We start from the raw sequence: 21938 nt of genomic DNA, 5'->3' as shown, positions 1-21938 counted from the left end.
TATCTCGCACATTGCTTTATCAGTCACTTCTCAACTGACTTTTTAACAGCCCCACCCGTTACACTTTCAAACTGAGATTTCTTATTTTCTAGCCAATCTAGAAATGAATGAGAGTTCACGATGGACTGAAGAGGAGATGGAAACTGCTAAAAAAGGTAAGACAATGCAATCATGCTCATTGCAAAAAAAAAACAACTAGCGCATTGCACTGGCTACTAGTAATAAGAAAAACTGAAACTGTAGTAATCTATAAAACATTTCCAGCTCCAACGAGAGGAAACGGCTATACGTTTCTGTCAATCAGCTTGAACTTGGCCTGTTGCTCTTTGGAGCAGTTTCCCATTTGCTCTGGGTCAAGGCAGCCTCTCTTTATCAAACCTGCTGTAAAGTCTGTTTATTGTCTCCAATGAAGATTACACAGATTTCTGCTCACATTTCATTGCTGCAGCACTAGTGCTTGCCACATGCAGAGCACACGCAAAATCTTAAACTGACAGGATGTTTGTTTTTTAATGGTAATAAAGGCAGCTGCTTCATGATCAGTCTAGTAATAAATGTAAGTTTTTGTCCTCTTATACATGCTTTAACGTTTGCACTTTGCACTGTTAGTTGGATATTAATTAAGTGGACGTCTCGTGCAATTTGTGGGTTATTTTGTGATAAGTGGCACTGCCCTAACGCAAACATGGTTCTGTGTAGTAATCCTGGTTAATGTCTTCAGTTCCATTCTCCTGCAGCAGGATTAGTGGGGCACTCCATCCCAGGGGATTAGCCAGGCAGCTTGGTGGGAGCAGGGCTTCTATAAAGGGCTTATGTAACCTCTAACACACAGCCCTGGTTACTGTACCAATGGCAGCAACAAGGGAGCTGCTTTTGCCATATTTCATCACTTTTAACTACTACACCCAAATCTGCCAATAGGGATTTCCCTTTTAAACAATCTCCACCTCCGTGTTGTCAGGGCAGTAATGAGTCTGACATGGTGGAACTGTTTCCACATGTTTTTCATATTATATTTCCTAAATTACTGACTCATTTACTGTCGACATCTGCATATGCAGAAGTGTGATTTGATTTAATAAATGATCACCTTATGAACACAACGAGCTCTGCTTGTGCACTGTATAAGAGCACTGTGTTTACTTTTGCATCCTTCCTGGTTGTCGTTTATGTACATGTGCATTAATCTGTCAGGCTTTGCCCGAGTGCAGCTAGATAATGGCTCCTGCTCAGCTTCCTAGAATAACTCATTTTAAGAAGTAGCAAGAAGACAATGCTAGACTTTTCTTCCTTCCTTTTTTATAGTCTTGGTCTATCACTCACTCTTCTGTTAGCTTCTTTTGGGTGGGATATGGCTATGATCCAGTTTGGCAGGCGTTATGGAAGATTTGGCAAGCAACTCTTTCCCCACTTACTCCCGCTGCCCACACTGTGTTGTTATGGACTTGGGAGAGGTCACATTCAAGATGAAAAGCGGGTCAGTCAGGAAGAATGTGAGAGCCTTTCTGCTTTCTCATGGTATCAACATCAGCGCTCTCTCTCCCTTGTTTGCACTATTCTTACTCGTCACTTCTAGATCCTCTCCATTGTCTGTGTGGCTGAGTGCCTCTGTGATCTGTATTCCTCCTCTGTTTACTTTTGGACTGCCTGAGACTCTTGTTTGCGTCTGTGCTGGAGTATTAACAAGAGACTAGCGCGTCTACTCACTCATGCGTTTGGGTTTGTGTGTGCACTGGTAGAGTGTGTGCGTGCTGCTGGCAGAGTAAAGCTGGGGGAGGGACAGAGCGGCTGAGCGAGCGAGCGAGGGAGGGTGGGAGGGAAAAGGAGAGATAGGAGAGATCAGATGAGGGTAGAGCAAGGCTGAGCACAGAGCGCCGCCCCACAGTTCCACTTTCCTGTGGAAGTCTTCCCAGACAAGCGCCATTGGGGAAAGACACGGCACTGAAGAAGAGAGCAACCCCGACTAAACACAAGAGTTTGGAGAGCGAGACGGGGAGGGGAGAGGCCAGGAGCATGTGCAGCTTCGTAGCACGTCAACCTGACACCAGCTCAAGTATCAGGCCAGCTGGCAGGAAGAGCCCAGAGTGGATCGGAAGGCCCAGCCCTGAAGAGCGTCCCGACTGGGCCTCCAGAGATCAGGTCGTCTGATAGTGAAGTCCAGAAACGGGCCAGAGACAACGGCTGGACTGACAGGCATGTGACAAACAGGAACAACCACGTTCTAGCTGCAGAAGGTGTTTATTGGACTTACTCTGGGAGGAGCTACTACAGAGCACTTTTCCTATTGGCTTGAAGGAAACGCCTGCCTCAGCAATGTCGCTTCTGATTGGCTGATTGTCCCATGTGTGTTTCTTGGGCAACTGAGGAAACTAGAGCTGCTTTGGATTATGCTGCTTGTAGTCGCTTACAGTGGAACAAACTGGGCATAGTTAGAGGTCATTACTATGTAACCTTTGGCTGTGGTAAATGAATGCAATGTGTAAATAGGTTCAGTGGGTGCAGCACAGTGCTTGTTGACAGAATGTGGATTGTGTCCCTGCATGGGCTCTTTGGTATGTTGTATTTGTCCACATGTGTGATTGCGTTAGGGGGGACTATCTCCTATGCTGCTCTGTTTGATTTGTAGGTCATGAATCCTTACTATTTGAGCAGAGATTGTGTCACATATTTTTCTTTTTTTGCCTTGTTTTTTCTTAGTAGCTTACTAGCCAGATTTCACTAGCAACAATGAATGTTTCCGCAGAAATAAGCACTTCCATGTTAGTTGTATGTGGACATATTGTTACACTTTCAGTCTGATTAACGGATACATTTTGATTATAATTTTAATAACAAAGCTACAAGTGTCAGTAAAGATATGTTATCAGATTTTTAATGCTTGCTTTTGCTTTACATATTTGTTGTTCTAAACAATTGGAGAGCTAGAGAGGAGACAAGGGAGTGAACTGCAATGCTTGTCTATTGCTGTGCTGTCCTACTACCTCTATTAAGTGATGAGGTGCACAGACCTCTGAACCCATGTCCAAGGTTGTCTGGAAGTGTTGGCTCGTTGCCTGTTAATAACTACTACACATACACTGGATGTGAAAGGCTGTCCTGCTGCCAGGGCCTGTCAGGCTGGCACAGGAAACAAGTGGGTGGTGTTAGCTAAGCCTCTTACAGCACACACTGTTAATGAGCTGCTTTTAGCCAACAGCAGACTCGAGGGGGAAACACCGGAGTGCACTTGCACATACACACTGAGTGCCCTCTACATGTCTTGTTTTAGTGTGCGCGCGCACACACGCACACACACACACGCACACACGCACACACGCACACACACACACACACACACACACACACATATACACATACACACACACACACACACCGCGGTGACAGGTTGATCTATCACAGCTCAGGGCCAGCGGGCGCATGCAGACTCTTGTGTAAGCCACAGTCATGTGCTCGGCTGGGTACAGGACCACAGCTTCCTGGAACTAGGTCACATCAAAGTCGGTCCAAATATGACACTAAGTGACCTTAGAAAGAGCCACTGATGTCACTGCTCTGACTGACAGCCCCAGGCAAGGCTGTGTTTTACTATTTAACCTTTATATTTGTGCGTTTAGTTTTAGTTAAACTTGCTTTGGAACAGTGGTGTGACGTTGTTGTAATGGCCTTTTTTTTAAAGTTTATTGTTTGATCTTTTAATTTCAGGCCTTCTCCAATATGGTAGGAATTGGTCCGCCATCGCCAAGATGGTGGGATCAAAAACTGTGTCGCAGTGCAAGAATTTCTACTTCAACTACAAGAAAAGGCAGAAATTGGATGAGATTCTGCAGCAGCATAAAATGAAATCGGTAAAAACTTAATAGATCAGTCATCTAAAACATGATTCCTGACTGCCATCAGAGAGCCTTCCCTGGTATTTAATGGAATTGTTCTGTTTCAGGAAAAGGAGAGGAAGGCTCGCCGTAGGGGCAAGGCTTCACAGAGTGAGGAAGCAAATGCTCAGTTTACGGCTGAAGAGGAGGAGATGGAGGGTTCAGGGGCCAGCGGCAATGAAGAGGAGGCTCCCGAGGATGGAGACGGTATGACACTTGGTTGGATTAATGTTGAAAATTCACTTGTTATTTAAGACCTGGAATAAACCCAAGAGAACTGATCAGTAGAGCTGGTCATGCCATAAACACCATTTGTAACACTCACTGTTGAAGCTGTCACCTGAATGTCCTGAATATACATCTGCTGCTTGTGCATAAGTGTGTTGTCTTTACCTTGACAAAGAGTGTCAAAGGCCCAGGGGAAGCCATCCATCATCACAATTAGTTTTGTGTTCCTTTTTGTTGTACAGTTAAATCTGATTTAAGAAGAGTGGCACTGTAGAGAATATGGTTATACTATAGCAGAAACCAAGAGAGAAAGTGGATATCTAAAGATTGCTTAGTTGTGAAGTTGTGTTACTTTTTCTTTGTGGCTTATCATGTATGTAATGTAATGTATTTTTTGCAGGTGGAGCTAACAATAGCTCTGACACAGACAGTTTACCTTCGCCACATTCTTCGGAGGACTGCAAGGCAAAGGAAGAGGGCACAAGCAAGTCAAAGACCAACACCAACACTGTGGACAAAGACGGGGCCGGGTCAGACTCTGCACAGACAGAAGACGAGAAGCCTGCATTTAAAGAAGATGCTGATGATTCTGTCAAAATGGAGATAAAGACTGAGACTGGAGAAGGCAGTAAGGAGCCACAACCAGCAGTGACTTGTGACACACAGGACAATAAACCTCCTGCCACAGAGACTGAGGAGGCCAAGCCATCCACAAAGAGCTCCAAGAAGGACCAGAGCGCCAAAGCGGGCTCGCACGGAGACAGTGACTCTAGTGCCACATGTAGTGCTGATGAAGTTGAGGAGACTGACAGCAATGATAAATCCAGGTAAGGTCTTTATACGATGCATACATAATGAATGTCAGGGAGACGGAATGAACAAACTGTAGATTTCAATTTAATTGACGGAGCCCTCAACATTCATTTAACTTTTTGTAGTGCAATATTGTATTTGTATGGTATACCAAAACTAAATGACCCATTGGATTTTAACCATTGTCTCAAACCTGTAGTTCAATAGATAGAGCAGTAATAAAGTAGACCACAGGTCTACAGCGGAGCCAGAAATGAATTGGTCTAGTTATAGTTTACCGCAATTATAAATTGGTTTGTGTGTCAAAGGTCTTTTTTTCATAGTGGCTTATTCTGTATTTTGTACCAGGTCTACTACAGCTAAAGCATGATTTTAAAGTGTTTTTGTTGCCTAGCTGCAGTCTATTGCAGGGATGCTTTTCAAGCAGAAATGGTATTTGTTTGAATGTGCTGATATGATGTCATTTATCTTTTTTTTACATGCTCGGGCTGAATGTGTCAATTAAATGAAGGCGCACAAATGGGTGTTAAAGTGTGTGGGAGGAGCGATTAGTCTTGTTTGCATGGTATTTGTTCAATTTTTTCCATGACAGCAGACTGCGTGTGCTGGCAGAGCTGAGGGGAAGCTGCACGCTCTGCCAAAGCAAACAAAGGCAGTGAGTGTGTATCTGACTGTAGCTGTGATACTGTTCTTGTGACTGATGTGGAAAGAGTGCTACATGCCTTGTACATCGTTCCCACATGTATTTATTATTATTGGGGCCTTAAATAGTCATTACTGTATATTCCAAAGATGGCTCTTAAAAATAAATAAATAAATATATATATATATATACATATATATATATATATATATATATATATATATATATATATATATATATATATATATAAATATATATAATATTCTTTTACAACTTAATTTTAAAAATTGCTCTATGTAACTTTTCTGGTGACTTATCAGCCACCTGCTTGTCTCTCTGCTTTGTCTGGAATGTTCCACAGTATGGCATTAAACATGTCTATCATACATTTATTCAAGTACTGAGGTTTTATTGCTTAAAGAAAACATTCTAACTGTGAGTGGGAGCACACATCTGACCTGATACTTTGCCCTTTTCCTGTCACATGGAGATAAATTCAATGCCATACTGTGGCAAGTAAATAAAAAGATAACATCTCTATGGAAATAAGTAGGTGACTGACCATCCACCAAACATCTCTATGGAAATAAGTAGGTGACTGACCATCCACCAAACATACTTAAAGCACCTTTAAGTAGCAACAATTGATGGCATGATATTTTTATTCGATTTTGATTTCATTATCTTTTTTCCTAATTAAACATTTAAACATTAAACTCTTCTTCTTTACAGAATAACCTCTCCAAGGCCAAGCTTACTCAACTATACTCATGATGGGGTCATATCATCACCACTTCAAAAACCAATGGACCTGAAGCAGCTGAAACAAAGAGCTGCAGCTATTCCACCCATCGTAAGTCTTTACACCTGAGTTTCATTGTTCTAGTAATACATTGTTTATTGTATATTGAGTATTGATGACTGGACATAAAATCGGCGTATTAAGTCAGATTGTTTCTAGACTCCTGTAGATGGAGCAAGATAACCTTAATTTTCTTTGTGGTAAAGTAATGTGATAGCACACTGAAAGGATGATTACTTCGAAACAAGAGCTGTTTTGACTATCACTGTGATCAGACACTGCTTGTGGCTCACCATATGTCAAATGCTGGACGGGGCTGTGTCTCTGTCTACATTGTGTACAATACTCTTGTCTTTGGTCCTGTCCGTAGATGCCAGAGGCTTCAGTGCAAAGTAATCAGCGCAGTGCTGTTGGCAAAGCGGCGCCTCCCCACGCCTATGAACTGTTCCAGCGGCAGATCACCAGGGCTCACGGGGAGTCGTCTCAGGAGGTCAAAGCCCAACAGCAGGCCCTGGGCACACCAGGCAAAGGGCAGCCATACCCCCAACAGGCTGACCGGGACAACAGCCCTCGTGTCCGCCCACGCAGCCCCTCCAGCAGCGAAAAGGATGGTAGGAATACTCTATAGCTTGTCCGACTGTTCCGAGTTCATTTCAGATCAATGCACCATGGCCTGGATAGGATTATGTAGTAGAAAAGGCTTAAGAGTGTTTGGATATGTAACTAATCTCTTCTTCAATGGTCAGCGTGTGTTATTGTTTGACAGAAGAGAGGATAATAAATCTCTTAACTGGTTTAAATTGTTTACACATTAAGATATTACCATACCAGTTGGATTCTTTGACTATTTGTGTGTACTGTGTTCAGAGATAATAAAATAATCAACGTCTTACATTCACTTTTTAATATGGCGTCATATGTCATTAATGCTGTTCATCAATCATCTCTTTTTTTCGGCTGCTTACTTCAGACTACTGCACTTCAGACACAGCAGCCGAGTTCGAGATTTAAAGTAAACGTTAAATATATATATATATATTGATACAACCCATAAATGGGGAAGTGCTTTATTAATAGCTTTGAGCTAATAGCTCACATTCTCTGTCTGTGGAGCAGGAGAGTAAGAGCAACCTTTCTCTGAAGGGTCTTGTGTGCCTCAGCTCAGACTGCTGAGACTCAGAGCAGTTTGTCCAATGTTCTTCTCTCATCACAAACAACACATTTCTGATGGTCTTCTTTATCAGTCTGTCCAGCCTCTGTGCACCCCCTCTGGCCCCTGCACACCACCCCATAGAAGCACATCTTACTGACTTTGACTTAAACCATTTCAAAGAACAATGAAAGTTTTGTCATGTGTTTTAGTGTAAAAACGTATATTTGGCACTGTATGATCCACTTAACTTTAACCTTGAATCAGTCTTGGTGTGAAGCATTCAGGTGTTTCTGGGGCACTTCTGGAGAGCCGGGCTGATGAATGATCTGGTATTGCTATTGACCCAAAAGTGAAAATAGTTCACTTTGTAGCATTGGAATGTGTTTAAGACTTTCCGCTTAGTCGACGCAAGCCATTTAATTTCACAGAGAATTTCTGCTATGCATTTTGTCAACAGTTACAAAGGTTTAAATTTGAACTTTCCCTACAGCAGGGATATTGCCAGAATCAACCTTGCAATAAGAAAGTGCAAAAAGTAAAACTAGTCCAGTACTTCTTTGACCTGTTTTGTTTTTTCCCCTTATTGTAGAGAAGTCCAGGCCTTATTCTCCTCACAGTGAAGCTAAGAAGCAGGCACTTGCCCCGGATGACCTCAGGATGTCCACTTTAGGTCGTCCTGTTATGTCTCCTTACCCAGTGTCCCCTCGTGACATGGCCAAGATCAGCCATGACCAGCATCTGCTCCACTACAACTGTGAGCTTGTTTCTGTGTTTTCGTCAGATAATCATACATTTTGGTTGCTGGATAAATCGTCTGACTTTTACTATCTTTGCCCGTCAGCATTTCAACAGTCGGGCCACTCTTCTCTTGGTTTGCCTCAAGATGGCATCAGGTTAGCAACTGTTAGACCTATGTTAATGCCAGAGCCACCCCCTCTGATATCATCCAGCAAGCCAGGAGGTTCAATAACAGAGGTGTGTAAAAAGATCAGCACCAACCCAAGCTAATATACAAAAACACACAAGTTATTTACATATATCTTTCACCTCCAATATTCAGGGCACACCTGTACAACTCCACAGTCCAGCTCACAATCTGGACCACAGCAAAGCAGGCTCTTCGCAGATGTCTTGGGTTGATCCAAGAAAAACAGGTAATTATATTTGAACCACTTTGCTATTTTTCCAAATACACAATGTTTACTTGGCTTCTCACTTACCTCAGGGGCTTATCCAGTGGTGAAGCAGGAGCAGTTGTCCCCTCGTAGCTCCTCATCCCAGGCCGAGTCGTCCCAGGGGCCGTCCCATGACAATGCACGAGGTGAGGGATTTGATGCTTGCAAATCCTTCTACTTAGACTTTGGTAAATGTGCAGAGCATTTATAATTACGTATAATCTTTTGCTATATATATTAACATATTAGTCAGATCAATCTAGATCAATGATGCCTTTTTGTTCCATGTCTGTAGCTTCTCATGCAGCTGTGCAGGGTGGCAGTATTACCAAGGGCATCCCCGGCTCCAGAATGCATCCAGAACCCATTTCGTACAGAGGAGGATCCATCACTAAGGTGGGTTTCTAAAGTTTTTTTCTTTTCACTGTTAACAATTTCAACACACATAATGTCATCAACATTAGCAAACTCGGGGCATTGCTCTGTCTGAAGCGCTGTGACTCAAGTTAGACTTTAATCTGAGCTTTGGTTTAACACAATCTGATATAAAGCACAGACTTAGTTTTAACTTTTAAACTTATTTTGCTCTTATTAAAGTCTCTCTCAAATTAAGTATACAAAGTATAAAGTTTGGAACAACGATTACTACAACGATCTCCACACACCATTTGCTGGTCCATCAGGCTCACAGTGGAAGTGTAGCATTATACAGTCAAATAGATTAGAAAAACTCTTCACATTTTGAGTGTACATTTGTTGGGCTAAGAGTTTTTTATTAAATGCACTTCCTGGGACACTTTAGTTAATGTTGAATTAACTGTGTGCTGTTTCCTCTTGAGGGACTGCAGTAAACATTAGTTTTACTGTATGATACATTACAAATGATTGTTTTGTGGCTGTGAATTCTTGAAACTCCCGGTTATGTCAGAGCCGTGCTGTCCTACTTGTTTCTGACATAACTGCAGCTCATATCAAGCCCCGTCACCATGGCAACAGGTACACACTGTACCACATCTGTTACTCCCTTTTATCCCTTTATCCCTTTACTGGCACACTAAGCCTACACACTTCCTACTGCCATAACACATCCATCGCGCTGGTTATTGATCATCACTGTATATTTATTTACTCTACTTTGTATTTTGCACCCAATTATCTTGGATTAGTTGTAAATATGATACTATTGTTTGTACCCATAACTATATTTCTTTGAACAATTGGAACTCTAAATGCCATGAAACAAATGTTTAAAACCGAAATCTTGCAAACTAATCTGTGTATATTTACTTACAATGAAAATGAAATGGAATTGGATGAATTAGAATTATTCCCGTTTAGATTTATGTATATAATTATAAGATAATGGTACAGTAAGGCAAGGCAAGGCAAGGCAAGTTTATTTGTAGAGCACATTTCATACACAAGGCAATTCAAAGTGCTTCACACAGCAGGAAAAAATGCATTCAAATCACAAAGAAATTACAGAAATACAATAAAATTAACTAAATTAAAAATTATCAATCCAACTGATTTTCTAAACTAATAAAATCACAAACAAAAGAGAAGAGTGCAACGATAAAAATTAACTACAATAAAATTAACTAAATTAAAAATTATCAATCCAACTGATTTTCTAAACTAATAAAATCACAAACAAAAGAGAAGAGTGCAAAGAAAAAATCCTTTCAGTCATATGCGCAGCTAAACAAAACTGTTTTTAGCTTAGATTTGAACTTTGTCAGAGTAGAAGCCTGTCTCACATCTTCAGGAAGACTGTTCCAGATTTTAGCTGCATAAAACTGAGGGAGCGAGGGAGCGAGTGAGGCGTAAGAGTAATACTATTCTTCTTAAAGGCTTTGCTTAACCTTTTCTTTACAGGGGACTCCAGCTGATGTGTTGTATAAAGGAACCATCGCGCGTCTCATCACAGAAGACAGTGCCAACCGGGCAGAGAGAGAGCGAGACGAGGCGCTGTCCAAGGGCCATGTGCTTTACGAGGGCATCAGTGGACACATTCTCACTTATGACCGTGAGTTGATCTGCTTTGGAGGATTTCAAGTTGCAGAGATTTAAATAAATTGTAAAATTATTTGAGGGTATCATAAGGTAATATTACAGATTATAACTTTGGTGCTCAACTTGGTTTATATTTTGTCACTTTAGTGTGGGATTTCTATTACATAACTTTTTGACATAAAATAAGTTAATTAAAAAGCAAGATTTAAATAGGACTTTTCATAATAGGTCTGTAGTTCCTGCAAATAATGAAAATTGTGACAAATTGTTATTGTCATTTGCAGGTCCACCCTCTCAGCCGCCTAAAGATGAGGGCAGAGGTGCAGCTGAAGGCCCGGGACTCAAGCGTCCCTATGACGTAATGGAAGGTGGCATCAGCAGAGGACTGCCTATCAGGGACTCACTGTCTGCTGCCAACTGTGAGGGTAAGATAACGCTGCCTATTCCTGCATCACCAACTGTCAGTGCTCACCAGAGCTTCATTGTACTGTACCTCATCTCTGCTGTAGGTCTGATTGGTCGAGCTCTGCCCCATGACAGAGACAGTCCACACCACACATATAAGGATGCACATCATAACCGAGGGTCCATTTCTCAAGGTCGGTGAATACATTTTATATAATGTTAAGAACCCAGATTATTAGTTGTTGAATGATCTGAATGTTTACTCGCATTATGGGAAATAAATACACTTTGGTTTTCAGGCATACCCCGCCATCTTGACTCTCAAGATGGTTACATGAGGAGAGAAGCTAAACAGATGAAGCGGGAAGGTTCCCCGCCCCGTGCCCCTGGCTCCCTATCAGACCCACTGAAAGGCAGGGACCCAATGGTGCCCACAGTGAAAGAACCCGGGCGCTCCATCCATCTTATTCCCAAGGAAAGCATTATATCTCAGGTATCCGTTCTGTTTTATTTTTTATATTTCATATATTGATTATGTTGCTGAGCAAATCTGCACATTATTTCCAGGTGGCACCAATGAAGCAAGACTCCCCTGCTTCAGGAAAGCGCCATGATGTTCGCTCCATCATCGCTAGTTCACCACGCTCATACCATAATCCTCCCTCGCACATGGATATCCGTGGGGAGAGGGCTCGATATGAAGAGGCGCCTAAAGGCCGTCCCAGCGCCGTGGTTAGCACAGCCAGTACTATGGCCCGATCATCACCCCTCACTCTGGGAGCGGAGCAAGGCAAGGCCCACCACAGTCCAGTGGGGTATGACGAGAAGGGCTCTTTAAGGAGCTCCTATCCTGGGCCCTCACATCGTGGCTCTCCACTGTCGAGAGAGGGAGGACAGCGGCAGCATGACGGTAGGTTTACGTCATTTTATCAGCAAAACAAAAAGCATGTTTGACAAAAAGTCCTCCATCTAAACAAAACATGTCTATTTCTCACTCTAGGTTCAAGTAAGAATCCCTCTCAGGAGAGGAAGGCCACACCCACTCCCCGAGAAATGAGGGCTACAAAGTCTCCTCTCCCAGGTGTCTCAGACCAGCAGACCTACGAGCATCTGCTGCAGGGGCTTGGTGCAGCTGAGGTGTACCGCCAAATCCCACTACCCTTTGATCCAGCATCACTTCCTCGCGGCATCCCCATTGACCCAGGTAATGCCAGGAAAAAAACAGTAGGGGTTTATAGAGTTGCACAGGCAGAACTAACCAGGTCTGACCTGACAGAAGGCCTAGTTCAGCCTCAGTCAAATAAACAATTTGAGCTACGACGCTAAGTGTGACAATATGTTCTTTGTTTTTCTTTATAGCTGCCTACTATTTGCCTCGCCACCTCGCACCAAACCCAGCATACCCTCACCCATACCCCTACCTCATCCGAGGCTTCCCTGACACTGCAGCTTTGGAGAATCGTCAAACTTTATTCAACGATTACATCACCTCTCAGCAAATGCACCAGTGGCCCGCTGCAGCTGCCATGGCGGCCCAGCGCTCCGATCTCCTTAGAGGCCTTGCTCCACGAGACCAGCTGTCCTTACCCTATAACGCAGCGCCACGTGGTAAGATTAAAGCAGAGAATATTTTATGAGAATAATATACTTGATTTGCCCATCCATAATGGCATCCATTTGCATTTACTTTTTCAAATTGCTGTTTTCAGTCGTCATCAGATTTTTCAGTTTACTCTGTTCCCTTTTTCTTCCTTTAGCGATCCTTGATTTGTCTCAGGTGACCTCACACTTACCTGTCCTGGTACCTCCACCCTCAGGGGCAAGAGGCTCCCCGATGGAGCGCATCACATACTTGCCTGGGACTAGTGCCTCATTCCCGGGCAGGCCTTACACCACTTCTCCTATCTCACCAGGTATATTCTAGTTTATTTTTTGTTTAAACTATATATTTTAATATGTTTGTTTTGTTTTTATTTAAATTCAAAAATGTTTGTTGCCATCTCTCTCAACAGTTGGTTCATCCCACATGAACAAGATGCAAAGTTCATCTTCTGAACGTGAGCGTGAAAGAGAACGCGAGCGTGAAAGAGAGCGCGAGCGAGACAGAGACAGAGAGAGGGATCGGGACAGAGAAAGAGAACGCGAGAGGGAGAGAGAAAGGGACCGAGACAGAGAAAAGAGCTCTCATGGAGTCGTGGAACATGCACCCATTTGGCGACCTGGTATTTATTTTAATGCTTAAAATTCCATTTATCTTGTACTCACATTTGATAAGTTACAGCTGAATCTTGACCGTTCCCAGGTACCGAGCACACTGCGGGCAGTAGCAGTAGTGGAGCCAGGTCCTCTCAGCCCTACAGCCACCAGCACTCTCCAGTATCTCCTCGAAACCAGGAAAACGTGCAGCAGCGGCCAAGTGTCTTACACAACACATGCAAGAGTCTGTCCGTCAATGAGCACGCCAGTTCGTCCGTTTTGCGGTTGGTTTTATTTGGACAGAATTTCTTTTTAATTAAAAAAAAATTCAAATTCAAAATGTTTTTGCCCACCCATTCCAGATCCATGCCCCAAGGCTCAGGACGTTTCCAGAATTACCCGGGCCATATGAGAACAGGATTGCCACCTGAGGCCTTCCCACCGGGGATGGACTCTGCCAAAGAGCAGAGCCGTGACGGCAAAGCAAGAGGAATTCCTAAGCACGTCCCAGAGCAGCATGGACCCTCAAGTAAATCTGACCCCAAGTTATCGAGCCATAGTCCAGCAGGAATGTACCCCGTTCCATATTCCTCTGCGTCAGGCCGGCTCACGCTGCCTCCCCAGTCGGATAACCCTCTGGGTCGTGGAGAATGTGGTACTCCAAGTAGGGAAAAGACACAAAACAAACAGATGTCCCTTCAGGAACAAGAGCTTCGAGCACTCGGTAAGACCACAATGACTGCGGCCAACTTCATAAACGCAATTATTATGCGTCAAATTTCATGTGAAACGGGGATGCCAGAGACAAGTTCGCTTGTTGCCAGCAGTGCCAGTGATGGTAAGACACGCTGGATCCCAGGGTCCCCTCATCACCAGCCCCTCCTCCGTCAGTTTGTGGCCTATTGCACGCTTTGGTGATTGGCATTCTCAAATCAGCCCAATTAATTAGGCCCGAGCCCCAGCAGGGCGGAGGGCCTATTGCTCCCGCAACGCTGCTGAACTGTCTGACCAAACATGCGGGCACAGCGAACTAGCCCATGCCGAAGGCATGGATCATGCATACTTACTCCTGCTATGACAGAAATAGTCAAGACAACAAATAGTCATAGACAACAGCAGCGCGAAGCGCTGCATTCCTCCAAAAACCCTCCTGGCATCGTCCTGTACGCGAGAGTCCATGCCGCAGGCATGTGCCATGCTTGTATCTGCTCAAATCAATGGAAGTCTATGGGGAGTGGGCGGGGCATCCCGACGGAATAGGGAGTGACGAGCGCGTAAGCGCTCGTAATGATGATTCCACCCCATGGCGGCATCGGGAAGGCTTAGAGCTTTCAAACGATGTATAATTTGTTGTTATAGTGGAAACGACTATGTTGTTTTTGCTAAAAATATTATTATTTTTATTAGGCCCGAGCGCCACAAGCTGGCGAGAGGCCTATTAATCTCGTAAGGCCGTGCAAAGCACGGCTGCGAAAGTGCGCACGTAGTGCGCACGAAATCGAGCGCGAAGCGCTCGCCCACTTCCAAACACTCACTAACGCACTCCTTCACTCATGCACGCCCCATGCATACTAATTAGTTGTAAGAAAATGGAACATTACCGTTGTAAACGGACGAAGCCCGTGCAAAAGTGCGCACTAAACGAGCACTTTACATTGAGAAAGGATGGCTTTATAATATAAAGCACTCATTTGCCCTAAGTAGCTCATGAATACGTTCCCCATCTCTTGCATGTTCCGTGCATATAAGCATGTAATGCAAAAATTGAACATTATTACTGTATAGATGGCCAAAAACACAAAGTTGGCGGAGCCCACTCAAAATTAACGAAAGTACCCGTCAGTGACCAGGGACCCACACCATGAGGTAGGAAAGCGCGAGCGCTTTCCGAAAATGTATAGTTTATGATATTAGAAAAATGGGAAACATTGTTTTCGCATCGGAATATTATTCTTTCTTTCTTTCTTTCTTTCTTTCTTTCTTTCTTTCTTTCTTTCTTTCTTTCTTCCTTTCTTTCTTTCTTTCTTTCCTTCTTCTTCTTCTCCACCACCACCACCACCACCACCACCACCACCACCACCACCAAAATTTGCACACCTCTAAAAAATCGTGCCTCTCTACATTCTGGCTATTTCCCTTTTCTAAAATAAAAATGTACCAAAAATGCATTGAGAGCTGGGAAATGACCCAAAAAAAATCTGATCGTAGAATCATGAAATTTGGCGCAGAGATAGATGGTGACAAGAGAAGTAAAAAATATTATTACGGCAACGCCGTCCGCCCAACCAAATGTCGGCCATATTGCTTCAAAAATGGCTAAACATGACTTTGGAGTTTTTCCAAACTTTTACGGCGTTGGCCCTAAAAAGCTGAAATTTGGTGAAAATGCTACTGAGGAGTGGGACATCAAAAGTTATCCAAATTACATTGATACCTCTCACGGTCTCTGTGCGGCGAACTGTAGCAAGAACTGTAAACTGTAGCAAGAATTTCAGAAATCTCCCAAATTTAACATTTCTGCCGTTTGCGCAGATAAAGTCCGAATTGCGTCAAATTAGAATCAGTTGTTAAACTCTTTGCCCTAAACCTACTTGAAGTGAAATAAATTAATTTGGAGCCACAGCGCCCCCTACAGATCTTGTATGGAGGTTAAATGTTTAGTTTTGCGAAATTTTATGAAATTTGACACACAACTCAATTTTAGAATCCCCATCAAAAAAGTCAATGAGACCCATGTCATAATTGTTATGGCTTTGCCGTAACGATGACCGAAATCTTCCATGTTATTCCAATGGGGAAATCGCCAGAACATGTTTACACTTTAGACTTTCACAAACTCCTCAGACCAGTATATTTTAGACTCCAGGATTGAAAGGGCATTTGACTGTGGAAGTAATTTTTAAGTGCTGTTCAACTGCGGTTATGAAGTGCAGTGAATGACCTGATGCTGTTTATTGTTTCAAAGAAATCACAAGCACTATGGACCTGACATACTGTAGTGCAAAACAAATGTACACATTACCAGTCACTAAACAGACTCCCTGGGTCCCAGAGCACCAGGGGAATGTGTTGAGGCCGCACATGGGGGAGGGGGTTCTGCAGCGTCTGTCGCCCAGAGCTCTGCATGTTCATATTTATAGCTCACTTCAATTTATGCTGATTGTTACACACAATTCTCCTCACATCTATCTAAATCAATATTGTGGGAACTATTGATATCAAGTCATTTTATGGTGCTTCTTGTTTTGTATGTATTGTGTTGAACTTCTCTGTGTTTCTTAAGGACAACGATGCATGTAATTTTTACGTAATCTGGACTGGAAACAAATGCAAACTGTAGTATATTGCTGGTGAATAAGGGACATAACCTGCCGGTATTACCAGAACTTTAGGATCTCACTGACCAATGGGAAAGATGCAGGCTAATGATTTTGATAGCGCTTGGGATCCAACATCCAAAACTTGGCTATTGAACAATATTAATAAATAAACAAAAGTGCTGTGGAACAATCCAATATACTTCCAGGTATCTACTGGTAAATGCATTTATCTCACTTAAGTATCAAAATACTACATTTACATCCATTAGGTTAACTGAACATGCTGAAATTTGACGACACAATCTCAAGCTCCAATGCTGCAACACCCAGTGTCCTCCTGGGAGTCCTGGGATGTGGTTACTGTTGTTCAACTTGTATCATCCAGGGAGGAAAAACATATAGTGTGGTGCAATAAACAAATATAGTTTGGAAACAAAATCTTTCCCCTAAAAGGAGCTCCACAGACAAAAACAAATACTTAAATAGGTCCCTCACAATGATACTGTACAATTGCTACTTTGACACCTTAATAAACTATGTTCCACTGTTGCACACTTTCCAAGGTTTAGGAAATAATAAATATTCTCTGATATGAGTAGTTGATGAATGGATGTATTCTAAACGGAAATCTGATCTAAACAAATCAATGTGTTTTCTTTACCACAGGGCAGAAAATGGAGCATCACAGTATGTACCGTCCTCCATCAGTGGAGAGGATGTCTCCAGGCCAACAGCCACCATCGCCCTGTGTCAAAGGGAGTCAGAGAGTTGTGACTCTAGCCCAGCACATCAGTGTAAGCAAAGCCTAAACCATTGAGTTTACAAGATCACGCTTATTCTGTTCAGTCCTCAAGAGAGTGTGCTTTTTAAACAGGAGGTAATAACTAAAGACTACACAAGGCAGAGTCAGCAGCAGAGCTACCATGGTTCTCCAGTCTTGGACCTGACACGTCCACCCAGTGCCTCGCAACCTCCAGCTCAACAAGACCCTGTCCCGGGCCGGTACTCAGACAGCCTTGGAGGAGAGAGAAACCGAGACCGGTACAAATCACAACCATGGCAAGAATTTAAATACATGTGTTTTCAGGGTGTAAGATTTGATGTGACGTTTTCTCACAGGTCCCCGTCCCAGCCCAAGTCATCCCCCGTCAGTGTCTCAAACGATGGCATTGAGCCTGTTTCTCCAGCTGGAGTCAACTCTGATCCCGATGCCCAGGGAAGCGCTGCCTACCCCAATGAGCAGGCAGAACAAGGGTAAGGGACATTGGGCCAACGCGTTCTTAAAAAATATTTTTTATTTACATTATATATATATATATATATATATATATATATATATATATATATATATATATATATATATATATATATATATATATATATATATATATATATATATATATATATATATATATATATATATATATATATATATATATATATATATATATATATATATATATATGTGTAAATGAGTCAATTAAATAAATCAAATTAAATATTTTTCTGTAATACCCAAAATTAACATGTCATCAACATGAAACATCCAGGAATGAGACAGCAGATGTCATGTTTTACAGCATTGGCTCTCGGTCCCCAACCAATGCCGTCCAACCACCAGCGTTCTTTAGCAAGCTTACAGAGAGCACCTCAGCAATTGTCAAATCAAAGAAACAAGAGATGATCAAGAAGATGACTGTTGTGGGAAATGAAAATGATTTTAGTAAGTATGGTACTACATGTACTGCACATACACTGCTTAAAAACATAGTCTATAACATCATATTTTGATACTTCAGATGCTGGTCAACCAGGGACTGAGATCTTCAATATGCCAGCATCCACCGGTGCAGGTAATCGATTATCTTTCCCCCACATGAGCTCATATTTGCTTATTTTGTGCCTTGTCTGATGTTTGTTCTTGTTACAGGCCCTGTGTGTGTGCGCAGCCATCCTGCCCCAGAAACCCCTGGGAACTCCATCGGTCTGGAGGCCATCATCCGAAAGGCTTTGATGGGTAAATATGACGACCAGGGTGAGGATCGCTCCCTTTCCAACCCTGGCTCCAGTGGCCCGGCAGCTGCTGTTGATGGACGTGCTGAAGATGGTTTCTCTCAAGGTGGGACGAACAATTCTAAAACAAAGCTGTCTCTATGGTGTTGGCAATTCCAGCTTAATTTATTTGCATCTGATGTTTGCAGGAGGAACCAAGTCCTCAAAGGGCAATGGACGCTCAAACGGTCGCAAAAGCAAGTCTCCAGGACCAGGCATGTCTGGAGGGGAGCGTCCGTCTTCTGTGTCCTCTGTCCACTCTGAGGGAGACTACAACAGGAGGACCCCACTCAGCAACAGGGTGCTGGAAGAAAGGCCATCATCTACAGGTATTAAGTGCACCCATTCCCTTTGAATCATTGTGTCAGCATCTGACAAACTTGACCTTCTCTCTTCTGGACAGGTTCCACTCCCACACCCTATCCCTATAACCCTCTGACGATGCGTTTCCCCAGTGGGACAGTGTCTGCTCCCTCGCCCTCTCCAGGACAGGGGGCTCCAGGCCCCGGACCACAGGGGCGCTGGGAGGAGGAGCCTAAGCCTCTGCTCATGTCCCAGTACGAGACACTTTCAGACAGCGAGTGACCTGGACATCACTACAGTCTCCATGTCTGTGCTGCTGCAGACGCCGACACTAACAGGTGTTTAGTGCCACACCATTCCTTCACTGTCCACATTCAGTTGAAAGTCGCCTGCCTCTTCTTGTTGCACAAAGCACCACAGGAGCAGGACGTATGCTCCTTGTGTCTTTGTGCTTTCACTTCCTGCTCCCACTCCGTGACTCGTCTCAAGGACACATCACTTTTTAACAGCTTCTCGGGCCTTACCTCGACAGAGTCACTAAGGTGCTCCTCCGGCTGCTGCACTCTGATGTGGATGGTGTTGGTTTGGTCAGAGGCAGATGGTGAAATGCTACCACTACAGAAGTGTGAGATGTGGGAGGGTCGAAGTGGCTTTGCTTATTTGTGTTCTCCTTTTTTTTCAGTTGTGTCTGTAGATGTTGAGCTGAACCTACATTTTGATGGTGGACATTTGATTGTGTCATTTGTTGTCTGTTATCTGCAGTGATGTATGTTGTTTTTGCAGGGTCTGGGGTACAGGTTTTGTGGGAGGGTCATATTATAGGTTTACAGGGTAAACATACTATTATTGCTGATATTTGAGAGGTCCCAGAGAATAGGCCTGTTGACGTCAGGCCTCTAAATGTGCAGAGATAATGGCACAGACACAAGTGACACTTTCTCACTGTTTTTATAATAACCATGTCTGTATTTGTTTTGGATGTTAAGCACTTAGCCGTAAGTCTCCTTGCATTTGAATCATGTTTCCAAGGCTGATGAAAAAAGGATTCAATAACAGTGTAGACATTTCTTTCTGAAACTTTCCTACTCAACTGTTTTTGATGTTGCCGCTGAAACCTTCAGTGCTCCCACACTCAAAGCGACAATCACACCGTTGACTGATGAGTCTGCTGCTCGGAGCAAGTGCATCCCGACCCCGAAGCTGCTCTGAGACAAAGTCCTCACATGCAGTTTGTGTGATTTAAAGAGGTGACAAAGAAGCCATCTTTTTCTTGGCCCCGAACTGACGCAAGCATGACTTTTACCTGGTTTCAGATGTGACTGTCATTGTCTGGAGAAGGTAGAACTGAACACAAGTCCTCTTTCACTTTGTACAGTTATAGTGTTAAGTGCCATTTATTTTACATAAACAGTACTGAAATTACCAAGCGACGCACAAACTCTTTGGTTCAGCCCAGATACGTGGGGTTACAGGGATATAGCCAACTCTTACAAACCTTTTATCTTCTTTTTTTGTTTTTTACTCAAATTTATCACAGCCATGGCTTTTATTTGAAGGTGATGCTAAATATCACAGGACCATTCTTACACAACTGTTAATATCTCTCCACTTGACACACTTTGTTCAGATGAATGAAAGGAGGAAGCTCCGAAAACGTTTTCTGTACACACACACACACACACACAGAGAGAGAGAGTTGTTTTTACTCCCAGTATTTTAAAGAAGTTGCTGAGTTTGTCACAGTGGAGATTCACAACACATGGCTGTTGTAGGACTACCTCCTCTCCCTCATTTGTGCTACCTGTTGACGGTGGTTGTTAAGCATGCCACATCTCGACTCTTGCGTTGTGTTTGACTGGACTGATAGAAAATTTGTTTATTTCTTTGGCAAAAAAAATAAATATATAAAGGGCAGGCTTTGTATATATTAGCCTGCTTTGGTATGCTACGTGTATCCACACATGTTAAGAATGTGACAGCGACCTGAAAAAAGAAACAAAAACAAAGCCATATCCATATTCCCTCAAGCAAAGAGATTGAGTTTTGTTTTTAACTGTATAGTGACACACTCGCATACACACACAAACACATCATTTTTCATAATTTGTCTCCGTTTCCGTACAAATGAAATTACGTCGTTTTCCCCTGCACTGTTCAACGGTGAATGGGGGGATCGACAAAACAGTACAACGTTCAACCATTTTGTGCATACAGATTTTTTTCTTTTTTTTAATATAACCCACTGTATAATAACAAGGATTGTATATAAAACTGAAGAGATGTAAATATTTATGTGGCTTGCTTCAAGGTTGGTATTACAGAAAAGAAATATTCACATGGTTAAATTCTACATGCCCACCAGCAAGCTTTGTGGATAGCAGTGTGAAAACGAAAACAAAAGACACTGCCTTAATGTTTAAATAAAAAGCTTATTGCCATTTATGCCTTGCGGGTAACTTTATTGTGCTTTTTTTCTTATCCATTTCTTTGACATCTGAAATGACATGTTTTAGAGTGATGTAAGTACGTACATTTGATTTGTATAGCACCTTTCACAGACATAAATCACAAAGTGCTTCACAAAAACACAAAAAACTTGCCGTGAGCAATACACATACAACAATATAGTCAAATCAGTCCCTAAAGCAACTGTAATGAAAAGGCCTGACTGAATAAAAAGGCTTTGAGCTAACAAAGTAACTATTTGATACCGACCGGGGTGGAAGGTACTGTCATTTTAATTTTTTAGGTATTTTATTTTAGTAATCTTTACAGCGTACATACAACAGTTATCTGTACTTTCTACTGCACCACATCTTTTTAACTGGACTGAAAAAGTACTTTCCTTTACCGTTCAATGGTTAAGAGTTGATTTTCAGCTCGTTCATAGTGACATTCTGCCTAAAGGTTTTGACTTCAAACAATTTCTCAATGCCACTATGTTTGACCCATGAATAGTTGCA

General features: G+C 42.7%; 1 protein-coding gene across 5 annotated transcripts in view; it reads left to right on the top strand.

Moving 5' to 3' along the window:
- Positions 1 to 21415, top strand: part of ncor2 (nuclear receptor corepressor 2) — a 72703-nt gene extending 51288 nt beyond the window's left edge. Inside the window, exons 17-46 of one of the 5 annotated variants that reach the window (XM_072432748.1) lie at positions 93 to 155; positions 3703 to 3845; positions 3938 to 4076; positions 4498 to 4924; positions 6286 to 6406; positions 6726 to 6966; positions 8098 to 8262; positions 8350 to 8483; positions 8569 to 8662; positions 8734 to 8829; positions 8979 to 9079; positions 10562 to 10712; positions 10984 to 11124; positions 11209 to 11298; positions 11404 to 11597; positions 11672 to 12014; positions 12105 to 12308; positions 12464 to 12712; positions 12862 to 13017; positions 13117 to 13326; positions 13407 to 13584; positions 13663 to 14138; positions 17287 to 17414; positions 17495 to 17661; positions 17740 to 17874; positions 18171 to 18343; positions 18420 to 18473; positions 18551 to 18739; positions 18822 to 19001; positions 19076 to 21415. In XM_072432748.1, coding sequence (XP_072288849.1) covers positions 93 to 155; positions 3703 to 3845; positions 3938 to 4076; positions 4498 to 4924; positions 6286 to 6406; positions 6726 to 6966; positions 8098 to 8262; positions 8350 to 8483; positions 8569 to 8662; positions 8734 to 8829; positions 8979 to 9079; positions 10562 to 10712; positions 10984 to 11124; positions 11209 to 11298; positions 11404 to 11597; positions 11672 to 12014; positions 12105 to 12308; positions 12464 to 12712; positions 12862 to 13017; positions 13117 to 13326; positions 13407 to 13584; positions 13663 to 14138; positions 17287 to 17414; positions 17495 to 17661; positions 17740 to 17874; positions 18171 to 18343; positions 18420 to 18473; positions 18551 to 18739; positions 18822 to 19001; positions 19076 to 19257 — 5324 coding nt within the window. In that variant the 3' untranslated portion in view covers positions 19258 to 21415. Of the gene's footprint in view, positions 1 to 92; positions 156 to 3702; positions 3846 to 3937; positions 4077 to 4497; positions 4925 to 6285; positions 6407 to 6725; positions 6967 to 8097; positions 8263 to 8349; positions 8484 to 8568; positions 8663 to 8733; positions 8872 to 8978; positions 9080 to 10561; positions 10713 to 10983; positions 11125 to 11208; positions 11299 to 11403; positions 11598 to 11671; positions 12015 to 12104; positions 12309 to 12463; positions 12713 to 12861; positions 13018 to 13116; positions 13327 to 13406; positions 13585 to 13662; positions 14139 to 17286; positions 17415 to 17494; positions 17662 to 17739; positions 17875 to 18170; positions 18344 to 18419; positions 18474 to 18550; positions 18740 to 18821; positions 19002 to 19075 lie in introns of all 5 variants that reach the window. The other 4 variants (XM_072432750.1, XM_072432747.1, XM_072432746.1 and 1 more) reach the window with 4 other exon arrangements.
- The last annotated feature ends 523 nt before the right edge of the window (positions 21416 to 21938 follow it).

Source organism: Eucyclogobius newberryi, unplaced genomic scaffold (assembly GCF_026437365.1).
Source record: "Eucyclogobius newberryi isolate DKJ021-1_F unplaced genomic scaffold, fEucNew1.0.hap1 SCAF_6, whole genome shotgun sequence".
Classification (NCBI taxonomy): Eukaryota; Metazoa; Chordata; class Actinopteri; order Gobiiformes; family Gobiidae; genus Eucyclogobius; species Eucyclogobius newberryi.
The sequence above is the reverse complement of the archived record's forward strand: the minus strand, read 5'-3'. Positions and strand labels throughout refer to the sequence as shown.